Genomic DNA, 20,864 nt, shown 5'->3' on the forward strand with positions numbered 1-20,864 from the left:
CACTGGCTTGTCAAAGTGGTACTAATGATCCAACAGATTTTCACAACCCATTTCATCGTTGCTAAAAGGCTCTATTCAAAATATGGTTAGTTCTAAATGACCAAAGTATAATATGACTAATAATGAATATGCGTAATATCGCATGAAACAAAGAGATTGTATAAACTCAAACGTTTTTGTCACTATCAGCGTCAATTAAAATGCATCACATTCACCATCGGTAGTTAATGAAGAAAGGACGATGACAATGATAAAGTTATGTAACAAATAAAGTTATATAATGGAAATATAAAAAATGATAAAAAAACAACCGTGAAATTATGTTGCATTAGTAATTATCTATGCTATTCATATTCAACATTGTATTAAACTCAAAATAGTTTTGAATAACACAAACATACGCCGCGGTTCTAATTTTGTAGCCAAGGACCAGCAACTTTCGAACGTTTAAAAGATTAAATTGAAACTGTTCGTGAGGGGTTGTCAAATTCGAGCAGCTGGGAGGTCATGCTAACAAACTATATAGGTATGATGTTAAAAGTTTCTAAGAATAGGTGTTTTAAAATCATTTCAGAGCGACCAGTGTGACTAGTTTTTACTACCAGAAAGTATGAAATTATTTTGATACGGTTTTCTAGACAATCATGTATAACTGACCATATTGAGGTATTCTGCTGTCAGCCACAGTTATCCGTTGTTTTCCCATCGTATATTTCTTTGTTATAATCTTAATTCTTGAACTTTGTGGAGTCAATATTCTTGGTACATAATGTAGTTTTGGTTTTCAAATGCGCTAGCAATTACCACCACCCAACTATACTCCACCACTACCACCACCACCACCACCACCACCACCACCACCACCACCACAGTTGCCATCACCACCACCACCACCACCACCACCACCACCATCATCATCATCAAAACTACCGCTGTAGTTATAGTGTCGCCACCGCTGTCATCGCTAGAATTGTCATCACCATCACTTCCACCATTAATTACAAACATCATACGTACCATAACATCTATTGAAATCAAATATTTTTGAAGCGTGAACGGAGAATGGAATGGAGTTGGGAGGGAGATGGGGGGGGGGCAATCTGATTAAAATGTTTACGTTTTACGATGAAGGTCAATTCAGGCAAAATGAAGGTAAAATAGCAATGAACGATTTGCCGACATCTACATAGGATTTTTAATCAGATGGGTGGGGGGGGGGGGTGACCTGGGAGGGCATATACTAATTTCTGCCCGAATCTTCTATAAAACCTAGTCAGTATGGTAAAAAATTATACGAAGCACAGCCCACATGTTGACAAAGACCAGCACCTTTAAATAGCTGAATAAATATCGCCATTTTGTATACCATGTGTACAACAAACTCCCTCGAAGTATTTGTGTGCTTATTCTCAGGAGCTCTAGAACTTAGTATGCATTGATCCTTTTGAAGTTATACAAGAATTGTCGGTGAGTAACTTGTAAATACCTATTTTGTTATTATTGTTCTATTATTGTAAATGCCCTTTGTACTATTACGTACATGACACTATACCCTGTATGTATTGGAGAACATTGGATCTGGTTTTGCATGAGGTAACAATATTGTATTGACGACTAAATCTCCTAAAATTATTTGATCAACGTGTAGTCTAATACATCCATTTCCTAATGTTACTGGTTTAAAGTTTTTGCTCTTTATTTTGGCTGCAAAGTGGGCAAGTGTACACGGCAGATATATTGGGCTACATGCTTTTCAGTGTTGCCGTACCCTGTACTCGGTATATACGCACGTATTGTATGATAGCTGATGGTAATAGATAGACATTTTATACATATGCCGTGCCCACTTGGATGGCTTAAACGGAATAAAAATATCTCTTTTTGTTGCAATTGCCCATTGTTATCAGAAAATCGACGATATCCCTAGCAAGTACTTGATCTGGCAAAGTACGTAACCAGTGGCAACAACCACCAGCATTATTATCCATGCCTACTCTTAGTAACCCCGTGCTGGTGTTTATCTAAAATGTGTAGTTGTTGTCATTTACACTTTTTAACCGTTAATATTTCTGTATATTTATGATGGATGTGTATGACAATGAACTGCAACAAACAGTACCTCTGATAAATGGCATAAACAGTACTTCTGATGAATGGCAAAAACCATACTTCTGATGAATGGCATATAAAATGCGTCGATGAATCAAGCCTGTACTAAAACGGTTACACAATGCATTTACAAACAGACAGAATTCTGACTAACACAACGCCGACGCAATTAGCAGATGGCAAATTAGCAATTCGATATATGTCGAAAATAATTAATATGGATAAAAACGATGCTTATCACGTGTGGCATATATTTGATGAGTATTTGATGAGACACTTTGACGTTGTAATAAATACACGTAGTTTTATTTTGAAGAGGGCTTAATATACAGTAGGCTTTAAGCATGCATTATGTCAAAAGGTCATTGTACCTCGTGAAGGTCACCAGTTCAGATACGTTTTTGGTTATATAAGTGGAGATATATGTGCATTCATAATAAATGTTACTGAATGGAATTCAATACATTTATATTGTTTAGGGGATATCATAACTTTGGTGAACCCCATACAATCACAACCGGAACCAACGGGTGTAAGTGAAGCATACATTTTCCTAACCTTTAAGGTCCGGAAGTTCGATGTACTGATTGGCCTATAAAAATTGACTTCACACGCTGTAAACATTCACCGTTTGGATTATATCTGTTCCTTTAACTGTTAACATATGACACTGTAAAAGGTCCATACACCTGGTCAAGATGCGTTCTCCAAGTTCAGGACTCGGGCTAAGGATCCGGAAACTGTGTTGTGTGAAGGATAACACAAAGGCCGTACAGGCGTGTGCTTTTCTCGGTTGTGTGAGTATACTATATTTTTGTGATCCTTTCAAATATTTTTTTTTACATCGCAATTTTCTGTCGTCATTGACTTTAAAGAAATGAAGTCGTTCAAAATTAAAACAAACTCGAGAAATTAATCGCACGCCAAGGGAAATATACAATCTAATGTTCAAGTTCTTAATTTTTGGTATTGTGTGGAATATTTCCTTCGCTATTCCGGATTATGTTTCTTTTGACAATGTGTCACATTCAAATGCTCTCGACTGGTATGAATATAGTAAATTGTCATCTCCACACCGTACCAAAGGACATAGATTTAAAAGACGTTATTATGTTCCTGTTATCACAGAATTAGAAATGTCCAACTCGAGCACTTTCATTTCTGTCCATAAATGTAATTGTGTCAGTTTTTTTGTCTTTTTAGTATATTTTGTCTGTTATGTATTGTATTTCATCGTTCTTTCTATCCTTGTGTGAGATTATATGTGAGAGGAAAACAATGGAAATAACTTATGAAAACTTTTTGTGTCATCCTCGGTAAAGGTATTCAGTTCTGCATATCTATTGTTCTTTCCTGCGAACATGATAATTATCGTATTGTACATCCGGTTTTTTGTGTGCGATTTTCCGAATATTTTTCGCCAAATCAAACCAAATCAAATCAAATCAAATCAAAATCAAAATCAATATCTCTCAGTAATGAAGGGAAATTCTTGTTTTGGTCGATAGCTATCTAACTGATAAGCTTGTTGTTCTTTATATCCACTGGCACATGTTAATACCAGTTGTGTTGGCCTTCAATGTGAATAAAGAAACGAATAACACAGTGATATAAATCATATTTCAAGTAAAGATTAAACGAATTGTTTCCCCAAGAATCATTGCTAATGCCAGCTATTTTACATTCAATTAACTTTCAATATGGCAATAGTCATTTAACTGTATGTGTTTTTAACAAATGGCACAAATTATAAAGGGGGGGGGGACAAGGGGGGGGGGATTGCTTTGTACTAATAACTGCTTTACTTGATGTCCAGTGAGTCACGAAAGTCACATTCATCGCTTTATATATGTTGCACGACTTTTCGAAATAGCATGGAAATTTGAAATATATATTCAAATTGGCGATAAACCGACCTCAGCACACTGAGTTAAGGAATTCTGATTATGGTGCCCAATTAAATTACTTATGCTGATGCCACCAGTGCCCCTATTTATCAGTCTCCCTAATCAACATGTAAGGTAGAAACAATTTATACAGACACTGATGCTCTTGGTGACATCAGCATAGGTAATTGGGCACCGTACCCAGAATTCCCCACCCCAGTCCTGTAAGACAGCAATTGATTCATGGTTAATTTCATTTGTCAGAATTTTTGAAAAGTCGCTCGATGCTGGGGTGGTGCAAGTGATTTGTTTTGACTTACTGACATCAACTAAATTAGTTGGGAGGAAATCAGCCTCGCCTTTTCCCCCACTAAGTTGCAATTGGTGTGTGTGATTGATCTTTTATTCATCAACAGGGCTTATCGCTGATTGGTGTTATCTATTACTTCTACGCCGTCTGTATCAGAATGAAAACAAAACCAGATGATCGTAAGTTATCATATTTTGACGACAAATTGCTTCAAGGTTAACGTATATGTAGTATACGCCTCTGAAACAAACAAACAAACAAACAAACAGACTATGGTACAAATAGTACAGCTCAACAAAATTTTATCAAAATTGCTACATGTTATCGTCTGGCTCAACAAAAATCTCACCAATAAGATCTGATTGATAAGATGTAGCAATTTAAGGAGATGGTTGTTGATCCAGACGATAAAATGCAGCAGTGTTAGAAAGATTGTTGCCAAGTCAGACGATTTCTTTTAAGTTTTGTGATTTTCATTGTATACTGAATCATAGTTTGGTTATCTTTATTTCCTTGTGCTCACTGTCTTCATTTGATTATGGTTTCTCCCAAACAAATAAATATTTGACTACTGTAACAATGTCTTTTCATTTCTTTCAGGGAGACACACTATTCTTTACCATCTATGGTTTGGATTACTCTTCATAAACTTCGTGTATTTCATTAATTGCTGTATGCTGTTAGTTTCCTTAAGAGAGGTAATGCGAACACTAATACAACCCGCGAAAAAAACACCAATGCGTTTGTTTGAATGAAGAGAGCTCAGGAAAGACTTCACGCAACGACAACACCAGTGATACAACTGATACAAAAAAACAACTTTTGACACTAGTATCAGTTTGTTTATATCTGTGGGAAGTTATAATGTAACACTAACACTAACAGTCGTAGTCGAGTGTTATACAATGTAGCACCAGTTTTTTTTTCGCGGGTTGTATTAGAGTCCCAAAAGACTGTAGATAATGTGATTGCTGCGCACGCTTTGCCACTACAGAAAATCTTCTTATGGTAGAATGCGTGCCAGCCGAAGTCTTTTCAACCTTACAAAACTTTGATATATGAAAGCTTGTTAAAGAGGTTTTTTGAAATAATAAATGAAACTTGAGATTTCACCATCCTATTTTCAAAGACATTATTTGTCTGGTTTGTAAATGACAAATCTTGCACAGTTATTTGGTTAAATATTTTTGACTTCGTAACTTATCAAAATATTACAATTACCACACTTGACATTGATAATTCTATAATGCAAATTTGTTGTTGTTCTTCAACAGGGTGCACGCCACACAATGCTTTATTTCCTTATTTATCTACTGTTTTTCCAAGTATTCGACTTCGTAAACGCTGTCTACACACTTACATTATGGGTACGTTTTGTCTAACCTTAAGAGTAATACTTTATATCTAGTCAGTTCTTTATTTATTATGCATGTGACAGTACACATTTGGAGTATGGACACGGATGACATACATAACAATATTATGATATGTGTGTATGTGTATGTATGTATGTATGTATGTATGTATGTATGTATGTATGTATGTATGTATGTATGTATGTATGTTTGTGCGTGCGTGTGTGCACGTATGCATGCGTAACACACACACACACTACTCTAGTATTCATGGAGTGATAGATATTTATGGTACATTACATTATAACAGCTTTAATATGACAAAAATTTTAGAAGATCGAGAGCATTTTAATGGTCTATTGAAATTGAGATGTAATCAAATGTCGTACTATACAAGCTCATATTATTGTCTTATCTTTTTACCTTTATATAACTTACAAAGCACGATGGGAAAAGAACGACTTGGTCTGCTTAACAAACCTACAATCATGAAAGTTTTACACTGTGATACGATTTCTGATTCTTAATTTGCTATTCTTACAGATTCTCAGTTTGGAAGCACTGTTAGAACTTGTGTTTTTTGTAATCAAGTTATGTTTTAATGTGAGTATATATAATATATTTGTATTAAATAAAGTACAGTGCAATATTTCTGTAAAACTATTTTTAATGAAATTACATGAATAACGAATTTTTTGCAATTATATTTCTGTAGGACAGTGTATAGCATGACCCTGCATATGTTCTTACACTTAAGGACGAATCACATCATTTCAGCAACTTTTTAGGCTACAATCTAATGTTTTTTCTAGAGGACCAAAATAATTAAACTTGTACTTTAGTATATGAGGGTATTCTGCGCATGCGTATTTAGAGACTTGCTTTGAAATGTTCAATGTTTTGTAAATAACGAATAGTAAGCATGTTATTATCAGGATGCGCATTAGAAATATTAATAAACAGTAAATGTGTAAACAGATTAATGACTGTATTTTCTATTAGTGTTGAGAGCCTTTTCAATGAGGTTGAAGGAACTGTTATTTTAAAGAAATTTGAACAAGACGTTTAGCTGGAAAGGTCTTATAAAGCTGATTTAATACCCACAGGCTATTTTACACTGTTAGGCCTAACCCCATATTTTTCATGTTCTGTTTTTTCCCTCTCCACAGGTGCCTTTTGCTTGGTTTGTGTTTTCCGAATACAAAGCAACATTTCGTGTAGAACGAAAACGCAAAGAAAAGAAAGAAATAGCTATAAAGGTAATACATTGGCATGACATCGCAAAAAGTGCAATTCAAACACGACCACGTACCCTCGCGATCGAACTATACTTTAATATTATCACAGATCCTAACATGTTGAAGGGGCGAAGGTATAGTTTTGATAAACAGTTCCTCGTGTATAACGCAATAGTATGATGAAGGAGGAAAAACTGACCTTTAGGGTCACACTAGTTTATATTAGAATTAAGCAAGGGTCCAGGCATGAAATAATCAAAAGGAAATTAGAACTTGCTGAGAAGTAATATACAAAGAAGTCAAAGTCATGTGAAAGAGGGGAGTCATCTAATTGTTATTTATTGTATACTTAGACAAACATGTTGCACATATGTATTTCACATCTAGCACAAATTTGGTAAAGAAACTGCCGAGAAACTACTATCCGACAACGAGAATACAAGATCGGAGGCAATATCTACTCTTGCTGAAAACTTATCGGATATGGACTTCCTTGATGAGTTTATATGTGCAATGGGTATCGAAAGGCTGATAGCAGTGGTTGGAAATGGAACAACGTAAGTAAACGCTATGACCAACATGAATGCTTCCCGTAAAGACAACATAGACTTTTATACATACCCTGTACATGAAATGCTTTGCTATGTAAAGGAAAGCAGACATCGCCCTCTCGCGATATCATCTAAAATTATCTCTCATCAGTAATTCCTCTTGCACAATGTGTACATTGATACATTATGCAATTCCGAAACTATTAAATATTTGCACTGTCGTGCACATACATCTCGTCAACTGATCAACACCTCAAGGTAACCCCCCCCCCGGGGGGGGGGGTAGTCTGAATTAAGTCATAAAAAAGGAAGCATATCGCGAATTTCATCAATTAGACATTCATGTTGTATATTTGTCAATATCTTCGCATAAAACTATATTTCGTACTGTTCATTTTTTTCAAATTACTGGTGAGCAGTGCATATATTTTTCTCCAGTAATAGTCGGAATTTCCTTTATCTTCTTTCCAGCAACGAAGACGACACGGCCTCGGCCTTGATATCATTTGTTAAAATAATGTCTATGGAGTTTGGGACGCTATCCTGGGAGATCTGTACACCACAATTTATCAATATGGTACGTATACATTATCTGTTATGGGTAATTAATCATTCTGAGGACTAATAAGAGGTGTGTCTTCATTTTTATGGACTAAGGGGCGATATCAAAAGTTCAATGTAGGATAAAAAAAAGTAAATTCTTTTACTTTGAGGGTGGAGAGGCTAGGGGGGGGGGGGGGGGTTATGACATTTTAGTTCTCATCCTACAAAAACGATTTTACTTTTAAATGAATATGATTTGTACTCCTAAATACAAATATTTCTAAAATATTTCCCCAAATTCAGAGTAAAGTAAAGTCAATTTGAAACAAAACAACACCCTTTTCCTCACTATACTGTCGTTGCATTCATAGGACTACATACTACTACTACTACTACGCCAAACACGCAAGTCTCATTTAATGTTTTCAATGTCTAGCCGTACCGATGTATTTGGATTTTAAATTTATACTTTCATTCGTACTCTGCTGATTTCCTTTGTAAATATTTTATTTAGCACTTCAATGTATCAGGGCAAAGACGAATAAAGTTCAATTGAAAACTAAAACTACTACTACTACTACTACTACTACTACTACTACTACTACTACTACTACTACTACTACTACTACTACTACTACTACTACTACACATGTATTTGAAATTGATTGTGCTGTCTGAAAAAGTATTTCCAATTTTGGGCAATTTAGTTAAAGGTGGGGGGGGGGGGGGTCCGAGGCCTAACTTAAGGAATTCAGGTTTTGTTTATCCTACATTGAAATATTGATCTCGCCACAAATTTATTCACACTCAACAATTAGGAAATCAAGTAAATTCCTTTTCCAAATTCTCAGTAATTTCACATTTGTTTTATAATAAAACAAATAGTATAAACTCACAAGCAATAAAGGCTTGACCCAAAACATCAGTTCATAAACATTATATACACATTCACAACCGCATTCACATAATATAACAAGGAAAGATGTCATACTTGAGGTTCTGAACTAGGCTTTAATAGTTTTATAATGTACATTTCTTTCAGCTTTGTAGTTATGTCAGCAAAGGCAATGATATCGACAGACAGGTGTTAAAGTGTTCCCTAGATATTCTAGAATCAGTAATTTCAGAAAGGTAAGCTCGATCACCACAACGGCCATCACCACCACCATCACCATCACCACCACCATCACGACCAGAAAACAAATATCACCACAACGACCATAATCATTATATTTACTATTGCTTATATATATATATATATATATATATATATATATATATATATATATATATATATATATATATATATATATATATATATATATATATATATATATGAGTGAGTGAGTGAGCGAGCGAGTGAGTGAGCAAATGAACGAGTGAGCGTCTGTGTGTGTGTGTGTGTGTGTGTGTGTGTGTGTGTGTGACTTATGTACAAGTAAAATTAAACTCCCACAATACCTGCTGTAATGTGTGCAAACTTTAGTAGAAGTATCAATTATTTATTGTCATGTACATTGTACATATATAAAACTACATGTATTCATAATTTCTTCTTTTTCAGCGAAGATTTCTACAAAATTGTCGAAGCAGCTTTGCCATATAACGACGTCTTCGAGACGATGAGAACGTACGTATTTTTTTCACAAACAGAACTTGTATGGGTTTTACTTTCAATTTGTAACGATGACAGTCACAAACCATTAGCGGTCCAAGTGCAACAAACCCGCGGGCTTGCCTGGCGAAAACGGGTGTCATAAAAGTTGTTTGCATCTCTAAAGCTGTTTGTAGCGTTACCTATAATAGCCTAATAAATTGATAACAACTGATATAAGACGGAGATAAGGTTTGCCTCAATTGCAGTCCATGCAGACGGCCGAATAGAGGTTTTACAGCTGTTTACTTGTGTTATGTAAGAGCCGATCATCACATGTGTAAATATTGGTACGGTTTGATAACAAGTCCACTTGCTTGGCTAATGGCTTGTCCCAGTAATGTCCTTGCTATCGAGATTTACAAGTTACAAATTGTGATCTTTTGTTTCCTTAGTGAAATTTTATTTGAGATTGTAGTCATTTTGATGATAAGAAACACTGATCAAAGGATCATCATGTTTGATGTCATAAATCTCTTGGAAGTACTGTGCGATAAATTTGCAAATTTACCAGCGATTACAACCAAACCAGAGTGACTATAGTGTTTCAATTAGGCTGCACAATGTTTATTTACGTCTCGTACAACGTTTTATTTGTTACAAATTAATAAAATAAAACACAGACACTGATAGCAGGCAAGCATATAAAATGATACATTTTTTTATCTCAATGTGAACACAAATCAACATCACTGTCTAATGAAACAAGAAAGATTCAAACAAAAAACTTCCTATTTTGTTCGAAGTGAGAAAAAATGTAATTTTTATGTGCGTGCGTGCTATCAGTGACTGTATTGTTTATGAAACGCATAACAAAAAACGTTGTGTGCGACGCAAGTAATATTTTGGCGCCTAATTGAAACGCTATAGTCTTTCTGATTTGGTAGTAACGTTTTCCTCCGCAATTATTTTTAATGATGAAATCTCGTATCGTTAATACCTTTTGATATGTTTTTTCTATACACGTTGAATGTAATGTCATCAACACTGCTATAATTATTTGATAGGCGTTATTGGTCTGTTATCATTACGCAGGAGATTACCATTTTCCAAACAAAGTTAGTTTTTGCAATTAGCAGTATCTACATTTAATAAACATCTTTATGTTGCCTTCTAGGGGTGACTATGAAATAAAAGAGAAGTGTATTGCAATTATGAACATAATGTTACAACATTCTCCTGAGTTGGTCCAACAGGTAAGATACAATGTCATTATTATAATATATAAATATGATTGTCTTTGTAACTTGATATACCTATTTCCACCATATACGTAGGGAGATGCTTAGGTTATATATTCTCTTAACTTAGACCAAAACAGTTCTAAAAAATGGTGTCCTCTACGGTTTGATGAGTATAAGACTGTATATCTAAACCCAAAGTGGAATGTTTATTGAATGTGGAATGGACCTTTCTAATCAATTTCCCTGAAAGTCAAAGTTCCCAAAATCTAGTATCTTCATACTCTGCCATAATGAAAGATATCCGTTGTCCTTTGAAAATTGTAAAAACACTGTAAAACACAAAATCCTTAACACTACACGAAAATTCTCATTTACCAGCATTTACCCAACCTTTACCCTACCTGTGGCCCACCTACCTACCATGTCTGTCCAAGGGTATTTGACTGTCTACAGCCCTCCAGGGGAGCGATCACCGTGGGTAATTAAGTCAAAGGTGGAACTTCGTCTCACTCACCACATTTACACATTCTCTGGTAGTACGAGATGCAGTACCGTTTTTGACTGTCTACAGCCCGCAAGGGGAGAGATCACCGTGGGAATTAAGTCAAAGGTGGAACTTCGTTTCATACTCACCACATTTACACATTCTCTGCTCAAGCTTGACCCGGGGTGGAAAGACACGGTAAAATATGATTTTTCATATAGTGTAAGACTCCATGATAAGAAACAAGTTTCGCGAAATAATAGTAAGACCCTAAATGTTCACGCGACAACGCCACTCATAAAATGTTAAGTTACACGTGTTTTCAATTCTTTACAGAGTATTTCTGAAATAAGCGAACATCCAAACACTCTGGACGTGATAAAAATGGAGAATGGCAGTATAGAGCTAAAAGAAATTTCTGTTATCGAAGATGAATCCGAACAATCCACAGAAAAGCCGAGACAACAACACAGAAGGTCACGAAACCAGTTCCAAGTTTTACGATTATTATGCTACGAAGGGGTTTAAGTTCTGAAACTTAAAACACCTGTATTGATTACTGTTACCAGCTTTAAATGTAACGTGTGTAAAAATTAACATAAATCTATTAGAATAAGATAGAAGCTGTTTCCCATGTAACCTTTCATGAAAACACCTAATTATGGATTCATCATGTGACCTGATAGCGATTTGAATATGTCTAATTGGCGGAATGTCATTCGAGTGAAGAGTCAGAGAAGACTTGTTGGACGGAGCGAAGAAAACTCAAAAAATTAAAAATGTCAGTTAGTGTATCACGTCTATAGGTAGGCAGGTTGATAGCAGTATTCAATACGGACGTACTAAAGGCAGAAATAAACCTGACTTGGTGTTTCCTTCACACCTTCACTAGCTGTAACTCGGGTATTATTTTTTTTCGATCAGATATTCAATAATTTTGAAAATTGTTAAAGTGCCAATAATTAGTCATTGTCTATTTTATATATAAGTAGTATAGTGATAAGGTGAAATCGTGATTTATTGAAAAAAAATAATCAACGTTGATGATAACGTAATTAATATATACTCATTTGCTATCAGATGTCGTATTTATTTTGTCACAATGTTTAAAATTCATCAAAGTGAAATATGTTTTATATGTACTAGAAGACATTTATTCAAATCAAGTTTTTGTATGAGATTAAATAGAACTAATGGAATATACTTTGCTATTTACAGTCCGTTTCGTGTTAGTGTTCAATGTCTCTGTTCGATACAACCAGCTGGGAGAAACCAATCAGAATCTGCATACACTAGCAAGATTGAATGAATTACAGTTTCTTGCAAAATGTCTAAATGAAACTATGTCAACATGCAGATATGAAATGCAGATAATCAATACATTGCCGTCTAGTTGCTATACTTTGTGTTTACTATGAATGTTTGTTTTCGTTCATTTTAAACAGGCCGTAATGTGCTGCATCTGTTAAAACAAATAATTATTTAGAAATGTGTTAGTAGTAATTCACAAAGTTCAATATATAATCTTTTACTTGTTTTCACGAAAGGAATTGTATTTCATACATTTATTTATTTAAAAAATACTGAATGCTTGTAAAACGCTTGTATTTCAATAAAATATTTTGACATGGTTAAGTAGATACAGTATATCTATCTATCCATCTATGTATGTATGTATGTATGTATGTATGTATGTATGTATGTATGTATGTATGTATGTATGTATGTATGTATGTATGTCTGTGTGTGTGTGTGTGTCTGTACGTACGTACGTACGTACGTACGTACGTACGTGTGTGTGTGTGTGTGTGTGTGTGTGTGTGTATGTATGTATGTATGTATGTATGTATGTATGTATGTATGTATGTATGTATGTGTGTGTGTGTATGTGTGTGTGTGTGTACGTACGTACGTACGTACGTACGTACGTACGTATGTATGTATGTATGTATGTATGTATGTATGTATGTATGTATGTATGTATGTATGTATATATGTGTGTATGTATGTATGTATGTATGTATGTATGTATGTATGTATGTATGTATGTATGTATGTATGTATGTATGTATGTATGTATGTATGTATGTATGTGTGTGTGTATGTATGTGTGTATGTATGTATGTATGTATGTATGTATGTATGTATGTACGTACTATGTGTATGTATGTATGTATGTATGTATGTATGTATGTATGTATGTATGTATGTGTGTGTGTGTATGTACGTACTATGTGTGTATGTATGTATGTATGTATGTATGTATGTATGTATGTATGTATGTATGTATGTATGTATGTATGTATGTATGTATGCATGTACGTATGGATGGATGGATGTGTGTGTGAGTGTGAGTGTGTTTATTTGTATGTATGTGGAATTGTTGACCTACCAGTCACGTTTATCCTACAATAAAGTTAATAATAAAACATCCAAATACTGTAAATCATCAATCCTTGCACCAATGTGTATTTATCATTGAATATGAAATATAAATATATACGATTTATGATCACTAAACATAAAGGCAATGATAATATTAGGAGATTGGTCACATCAATATCAATTAACCATCAGATAGTTAGAATAGCAACACCGTCAACAACTATGTTACATTAACCTTGAGGAATGCTGTCATCTATTTATGGAAGTATAGTCAATTTATGGCCTCAGCCATGTCAGACATGATTCATTGCAAATGACAGTTGTGTTTTTGTATCCCACAGAGATTTTGGCTAAAGAGATCTAGAGGTATTCCTTGAAACGCGTTGGCATGCCGACACACTTTGTCACATATACATACTGTATGCTTGCTGATCTGGAACATTATCAAAGAATTAATTATTTGCCAAATTATCAGTTACGTCAAATTGTCTCAGTCGAAAGTTAACTAATGGTCTAATTTAACTTTCAGCTGTACTCTGCTCTCAATTTAAAAAAAAGAAGTTTTATTGATGTCTTTGTACCACACTTGAATACTCCATAATTAATTCTTATGATCTTTTCATCAAATCACACTGATACAAGTTCAACATTCTACTTGATGTAGATATTTGTCAACTGTATCAAGTTGATTTCTTAATTTTCCACAATCATTATTTAGGGGGGAATATAAAAGACATTCAGCACAACACAATTGTAATCGCATGTGTAGATAGGCTCAAACTGAAGATACATGTACATGTAACAGTTAAAGCGGACTCGACTAAAACGTATATGATTCCTTTTCTGCAGACTGCTTGATTATCATATTACTTCTGATTTCTTGGTTTAAATCTTAAATATTTAGAATTCATTATTATATCTGTTACTAATATTTTACAGTTATGAGTATTTTGTGTAATTGTATATACTGTACAAGTATTTATTTTAATTTCATTCTTCTAAGAGTGGGTATGAATATCTAGAATTCTGTATACATTGCATGTATAGCGATTTTCAAAATGCCATACATCTTCTCTGTTTGAAACAACCATGCACAATAGCTACAGTAAGATGAATTAATACAGTTTCTTGCAACATTTTGTCTAAATGAATTAGCTGACTGCCACCATGCAGACTTCAAATGCAGACGTTAAAACATTGGCGCCCGCATGTCTGCCTCTTGTTTTAGTGTGGTTTATTACATTTAGATACACTGTGGCAATAAATTAACATCTTGTTATTAAGTGTAGGATGTGCAGTTTCTTATTGAGATCTAGATCTATGAGGTTGTATCAAGTAGAGAAGCTGGACGGTATTATGAAATCAGATGTACCATTTCAAGGTTGCTGACTGGCGACGCTAATTTTACAAATATGGTATCTCTAAAGCAATATATGCTATCCTATCCTTCGACTAGTGTACATACACCTCCAACGTAGATCGAACATACTCGCATCCACTTCAAACTTTCCATAGGATGATAGGGCGTATATGTCTGCCGTTATCGAATGGGAGTGGTTAAACGGCATTGTGTGATTGGTCGCCAGATGGCCTCAAAAGACCGACAGCTTGACGCTGCGGCATTAACTACCACTTTTGTTATGTCCTAATTTAGTACACTGACAACTGGTTGAATCCTACCCATATTTTTCACAGACGGAATCGCGATAACAAATACAGTTATAGCCCATCAGATGTAATGGACCTGTTTAAATGTAGCGGTTCTTAGAGACTGTAAAATTTAGATTTTGACTTTTTTCGGCGCTTGTGCAATTATCATTTTCTGGTTGAAATTGAGTTGGTTTTAGACCTAACTGAGCTTACCCTATCAAAGATGCCTATTATTACGAAGTTCCTATGGTGGGAGAACACAAAAGAGGCAACGCGTGGAGCTGCAATGTTTGGTGCGGTGAGTACGACATATAATGCACACACAGACTGGTATACATGGACAGACAGGCAGGCAGGCAGACAGACAGACAGATAGTAAAAGCATATGTCCAAATATTACAAAAGCATATGTCTAAATATTACACAGTTTTCTGTCAACAGAGGTTTTTGTAGTATGTATACGTACATGCTTACCACAAAACAGTGGATAAAACGTGACTAACACGTGTTCAGTGTTTACGCCACATGTTGAAACAACTAAACAAAATAATGTCACGGGATTGGGAGTATTTTGTTGAAAATGACCTTACTCAGCAAAATTACGAATAACTGCTTTAGTTGGAAATTTCATTGACTATTACCGATCGATAGTGTTTCAAAAATGGGCGATGTCTTTTTTAAAAAAAATGTTATGATAGTGGCCGCACTGATTGGGTTATCTTATATGTAAATTAACCACCCTAAATCTATATATCTATATATCAATTTATCAAACATTCTGCTAGTTAGGCTAGCAGGCTGAATTTTATAGTTTGATTCATTATGATAAAAAAGTTATGAATTAAATTAATTTTTTTTTGTGGATCGATCAACATGACAGAAAATAAATCCAGATAACAGAGGTTAAAGGTCAAATTTGTCCTGGATGAGATCAGAGTGAGGGTTGGTGAGGATATATGCAAGTACAATATTGTAATTGCAGTTGTTACGTAGTCAATTAGAGTACGCCCATGTCGGTATGCAACAGGTGGTTATTGACCCATACAGGGTTTGCCCTTGTATATAGCCTGGTATATTAGATACATACTTTTAAGTGTGAATTTATAATATTCCAAATATGAATATCGATATTTAATAGGACTGATAACGAAATATGATATTAATTTTAAAACTGACCTTTTAAAATTACAGAACGTTGTTTCCCTTCCCAAGGCTAGATAATCATGTATGTATGTCTGTCGCATCATGTATAACTAACCTTCAGAATGGTATGCTGGTTGGTAATTAGTATGACTTGAATTTACAACTTCGATAATTATTCATTCATAAACTGTAAAATATGATGAAAAAATAATAAGGTGTAATTATGATGTACAGGGTCAATATGTTTCACCACACTCCATCACCCATCACCCATAAAACAATAAAATTGATACGTATTAGATAGAGATGATAAGAGAGATGGATAGAGAGATAGAGAGATAGATATATAGATATATAGATAGATGTATAGATAGACAGACAGACAGACAGACAGACAGACAGACAGACAGACAGACAGACATAGATAGATAGGCAGACGGACGGGCGAAGTGACGGACGGACGGACGGGGAGACAGACAGACAGACAGACAGACAGACAGACAGACAGACAGACAGACAGACAGACAGACAGATAGATAGATAGATAGATATATAGATAGATAGATGAATAGATAGATAAATAGACAGATATATAGATAGATAGATAGATAGATAGACAGACAGACAGATAGATAGATAGATAGATAGATAGATAGATAGATCGATAGATCGACAGATGATATTTTAGATTAAAAGACAAAGGCTGACTTTTAGAAAATGCAACACTGCATATATAAGACCAAATACACAATGACTTCTCATGGAAAACGAAAAACAAGTGGGGAGATGTAATATTAACGTTCTGTGTATCCTTTCCCTTAATTACAATTGAAAGTTTGTTTTAATCATTTTCATATTATCTTTATATAAGTTTCATACTGAAGTAACATGTAATTTTTAGTTACCACCTTAAAATGGACGGTAAAACTATGATGGTCTCGACAAATGTACAAAATTAAACCTCTATATATATATATATATATATATATATATATATATATATATATATATATATATATATATATATATATATATATATATATATATATATATATATATGAATTTTAGTGTCTCGCTGGAGGGAAAAGAACCGTATAAACAGTTGTCAAATTATGTGTTTCTCGTTTATTAAGTTCCCTATTCTAAATTCATCGCAAATCAATGTTGTTGAAATATATATATATATATATATATATATATATATATATATATATATATATTGAGGGTAGAAGAAAATCAAGTCGGGTTTTTCGTCTCTACAAGCCTGTTTCGTGAGTAAATCACTCGTCAGTATTATATATATATATATATATATATATATATATAATATAATATAATATAATATAATATAATATAATATAATACATTATAATTTACATTCAACAACGTTAATTTGCAATGAGTTTAGAATAGGGAACTGAATAGACGAGAAACACATAATTTGACAACGTGTTCATACAGTTCTTTTTTAGAGAAAAAAAAACATATTTTGATCGTCTATTTCCTCAACCGGTAACTTTGAAAACACGTGACAGGCAAGCTCAAAATATATGTCTACGTTTGACTGACGGATGGAAGGACGGACATTGTTGTCTGGAATTCATTTCATTTGACCTTGAATTAGTGAATTCTCACATTTTTTGTCATATATTGTACGATATATGTGAACTCGATCTGTCAGCGAGGTCATCGTCTGTTCGAAAATGTAATTCATCGTCCAACATGTTATTCAGAAAATTGCATGGTTAACATATCACTCTGTTTATATTATGGTTTTAAACGACGTCATTATAGCCCTAAAATATCCCTTCTACATTCAATCGCACAACTGTTCTACCAGCATTTTGAAAAGTGCATTATGCACATACTAACGAACGTTTATAAGTTATCTAGAACAGGAGTAAAAAGATGTCATCATGGGGATGATTAGAAGTAGGAGTGGAGAGTTAATTAGATAGTACAGTGCTATCATTTACGTCTCCATAACAGCTGCACTTGTGACATGTTGACATGTGAAAAAATACAGACTCCAAAATAGTACAAACCATATAAAATTATACATTTTGTCTCCAAGTTGGCTCGTCCTTCTTTAGATATAAGTCTGTGATGTTAATTTTTTTTGCTATGCCATAAAATGCACCAGATGATATATATTCACATTATCTGTGTATGTAGTTTGTTTACGTACCATTGAAGTCGTATACGTTATAAAACGAAAATAGCTGAAGGAGATACAAGATGTCGCACCTTCGGTAAAGCTTCGCCGTTTCCGTATAGAATCGCCTTTTTGTACAACATATTTGATGTTGCACAAATGCACAAAAATAATTGTTGTACATTCCTTGCTGTAGTTGCTTACCATTTCACGTACTGTACTAGGTAATGGATTACCTTAAATTACTATGGAAGGAAATTTTATGATCATACAAAAAAAACCCCTGAGTTTGCAGGTTATAGAGGTGTCTTTGACACATCAAGTCACTTTATACTTACGCTATGGTTGTGAGTGGAGATTCGTACCTATAACTCTCGATGAAAAAGATATCTATCTATTTATTGATCTGTCTGTCTTCCCCTCTCTCTCTCTCCCCCCCCCCATATCTATCTCTCTCTCTCTCTCTCTCTCTCTCTCTCTCTCTCTCTCTCTCTCTCTCTCTCTCTCTCTCTCTCTCTCTCTCTCTCTCTCTCTCTCTCTCTCTCAAAGAAAGACCAGTTGCAATTTCTGAACAGTTGGATATTAAATATATTAAGTAGTCAGTGGCTGTTATGACGAATATCTCCATCTCTTGTATGACAGAATTGGTCCCTCTATACTATGCAAGTATCTTGTGTGGGAACAAACTTACTAATGCGTAATTATCACTGGTCTATACAAATGTACCATGTTATTTACGATCACTACAAAATGACACGCTATTTCCGACTGTCGCTGATATACATTGTTTACGGTTTTACCAGTATTTAGTTTAAAACAAGGGACCATTATGTAATGTAGACCACGTCTTTTACGAGTGTACGTGATTATCATATTCCTATCTGTTCCCATGGTACTACAATCGTTATCACTGCTGATTAACCACGCACCTTAGAGAGAGAGAGAGAGAGAGAGAGAGAGAGAGAGAGAGAGAGAGAGAGAGAGAGAGAGAGAGAGAGAGAGAGAGAGAGAGAGAGAGAGAGAGAGAGAGAGAGAGAGAGAGACAGACAGACAGACAGACAGACAGAGAGAGAGAGAGACAGAGAGACAGAGAGAGACAGACAGACAGACAGACAGACAGAGAGAGAGACAGAGACAGACAGAGACAGACAGAGACAGAGACAGAGAGAGACAGAGAGACAGAGAGAGAGACAGAGAGACAGAGAGAGACAGAGAGACAGAGAGACAGAGAGAGACAGTCAGGAAGAGAGATTGAATGTATGCGCTCATATATAATTATATACTATAGCGTCATATTTAATCTTCAGCAACATAACGACACCAGCTTATTTATTTATTTGATACAGACATACATCTATTACAGGATCATACACCGATGATTGAATATCGACATGTTACAAATGGACATCCACTATCATTATCTTGTTTTGGTATTACCGAATGGAAGTTACCTATTTCCCAGGGTTCAATTTACGTCCATACACAGCTCCGGGAGATTAATGAAATGTTGACTGCTATAAAAAATATATTTCATCTCTTTTTTTTAGGAACGGCACATGAGCACAATTGTGTTTCGTAAGCATTACAACATCCTTAATAATTTTATGATAGTTCCCGCCTTTAAAACTGTTACGCAGTCACTCAAGATTTCGCGACCCTCAAGATTTCAGGTTTTATTTATTCTCAAACCATCACAATATATATACATCAAACGATTTTGTGCCGGGGGTGGGGGTGGGGTTGGTGGTGAAAGTATTTGCATGTGTTCAGGTATTTCAAGTGTGAGATCATTTTCGTTTTTTGGAGAATACATATTACTAGCATATGTAGCATACATCATTCAACCTTCTAGTCTTGAAATGGCCAAATAGAACACAATGAAACACTAAAAAATACAAGTCCACACGAGCTCGGCCTTCATGTAGCTGCAATACGTGTATTGTATTAATAATCTTCATTTCTCTTCTTTTTTATGTACCTTGGCATATACAGATGCTGTCAACTGTCAATTTGGTTTGGTACATGTATGCCGTCACAATTAAAATGGGATCCAAGCCTCAGGATGGTAAGTGATGATGTAACTGTCTGTCTGTCTGTCTGTCTGTCTGTCTGTCTGTCTGTCTGCCCGTCCGTCGCTCCCTCTGTGTCTCTCTGTTTCTCACTGTCTCCTTCCCTCTGTCTGTCTGTCTGTCTGTCTGTCTGTCATCCGTGTCTCTT

General features: G+C 34.8%; 2 protein-coding genes across 2 annotated transcripts in view; both read left to right on the forward strand.

Moving 5' to 3' along the window:
* Window positions 1–2,807: 2,807 nt before the first annotated feature.
* On the forward strand, window positions 2,808–11,842 carry LOC144447174 (uncharacterized). The gene is made up of 12 exons (XM_078137079.1): window positions 2,808–2,906; window positions 4,412–4,484; window positions 4,906–5,003; window positions 5,580–5,672; window positions 6,204–6,263; window positions 6,830–6,919; window positions 7,286–7,455; window positions 7,921–8,026; window positions 9,035–9,123; window positions 9,557–9,622; window positions 10,764–10,842; window positions 11,651–11,842. Exons 1-12 carry the CDS (start codon window positions 2,808–2,810, stop codon window positions 11,840–11,842), a joined length of 1,215 nt encoding a protein of 404 aa, XP_077993205.1.
* Window positions 11,843–15,356: 3,514 nt separating this feature from the next.
* Window positions 15,357–20,864, forward strand: part of LOC144447594 (uncharacterized) — a 12,134-nt gene continuing 6,626 nt past the window's right edge. Inside the window, exons 1-2 of the mRNA XM_078137671.1 lie at window positions 15,357–15,647; window positions 20,640–20,712. Coding sequence (XP_077993797.1) covers window positions 15,573–15,647; window positions 20,640–20,712 — 148 coding nt within the window. The 5' untranslated portion in view covers window positions 15,357–15,572. The remainder of the gene's footprint in view (window positions 15,648–20,639; window positions 20,713–20,864) is intronic.

Source organism: Glandiceps talaboti, chromosome 16, assembly GCF_964340395.1.
Source record: "Glandiceps talaboti chromosome 16, keGlaTala1.1, whole genome shotgun sequence".
NCBI classification, from domain to species: Eukaryota; Metazoa; Hemichordata; class Enteropneusta; family Spengelidae; genus Glandiceps; species Glandiceps talaboti.

Bases quoted from the DNA above. Each gene is read 5' to 3' on its own strand.
- LOC144447174 (XM_078137079.1), top strand. From the start codon at position 2,808: ATGCGTTCTCCAAGTTCAGGACTCGGGCTAAGGATCCGGAAACTGTGT. The intron at 9,623-10,763 runs GTACGTATTTTT...GTTGCCTTCTAG, and splicing joins GTCTTCGAGACGATGAGAAC to GGGTGACTATGAAATAAAAG. The intron at 10,843-11,650 runs GTAAGATACAAT...AATTCTTTACAG, and splicing joins CTCCTGAGTTGGTCCAACAG to AGTATTTCTGAAATAAGCGA.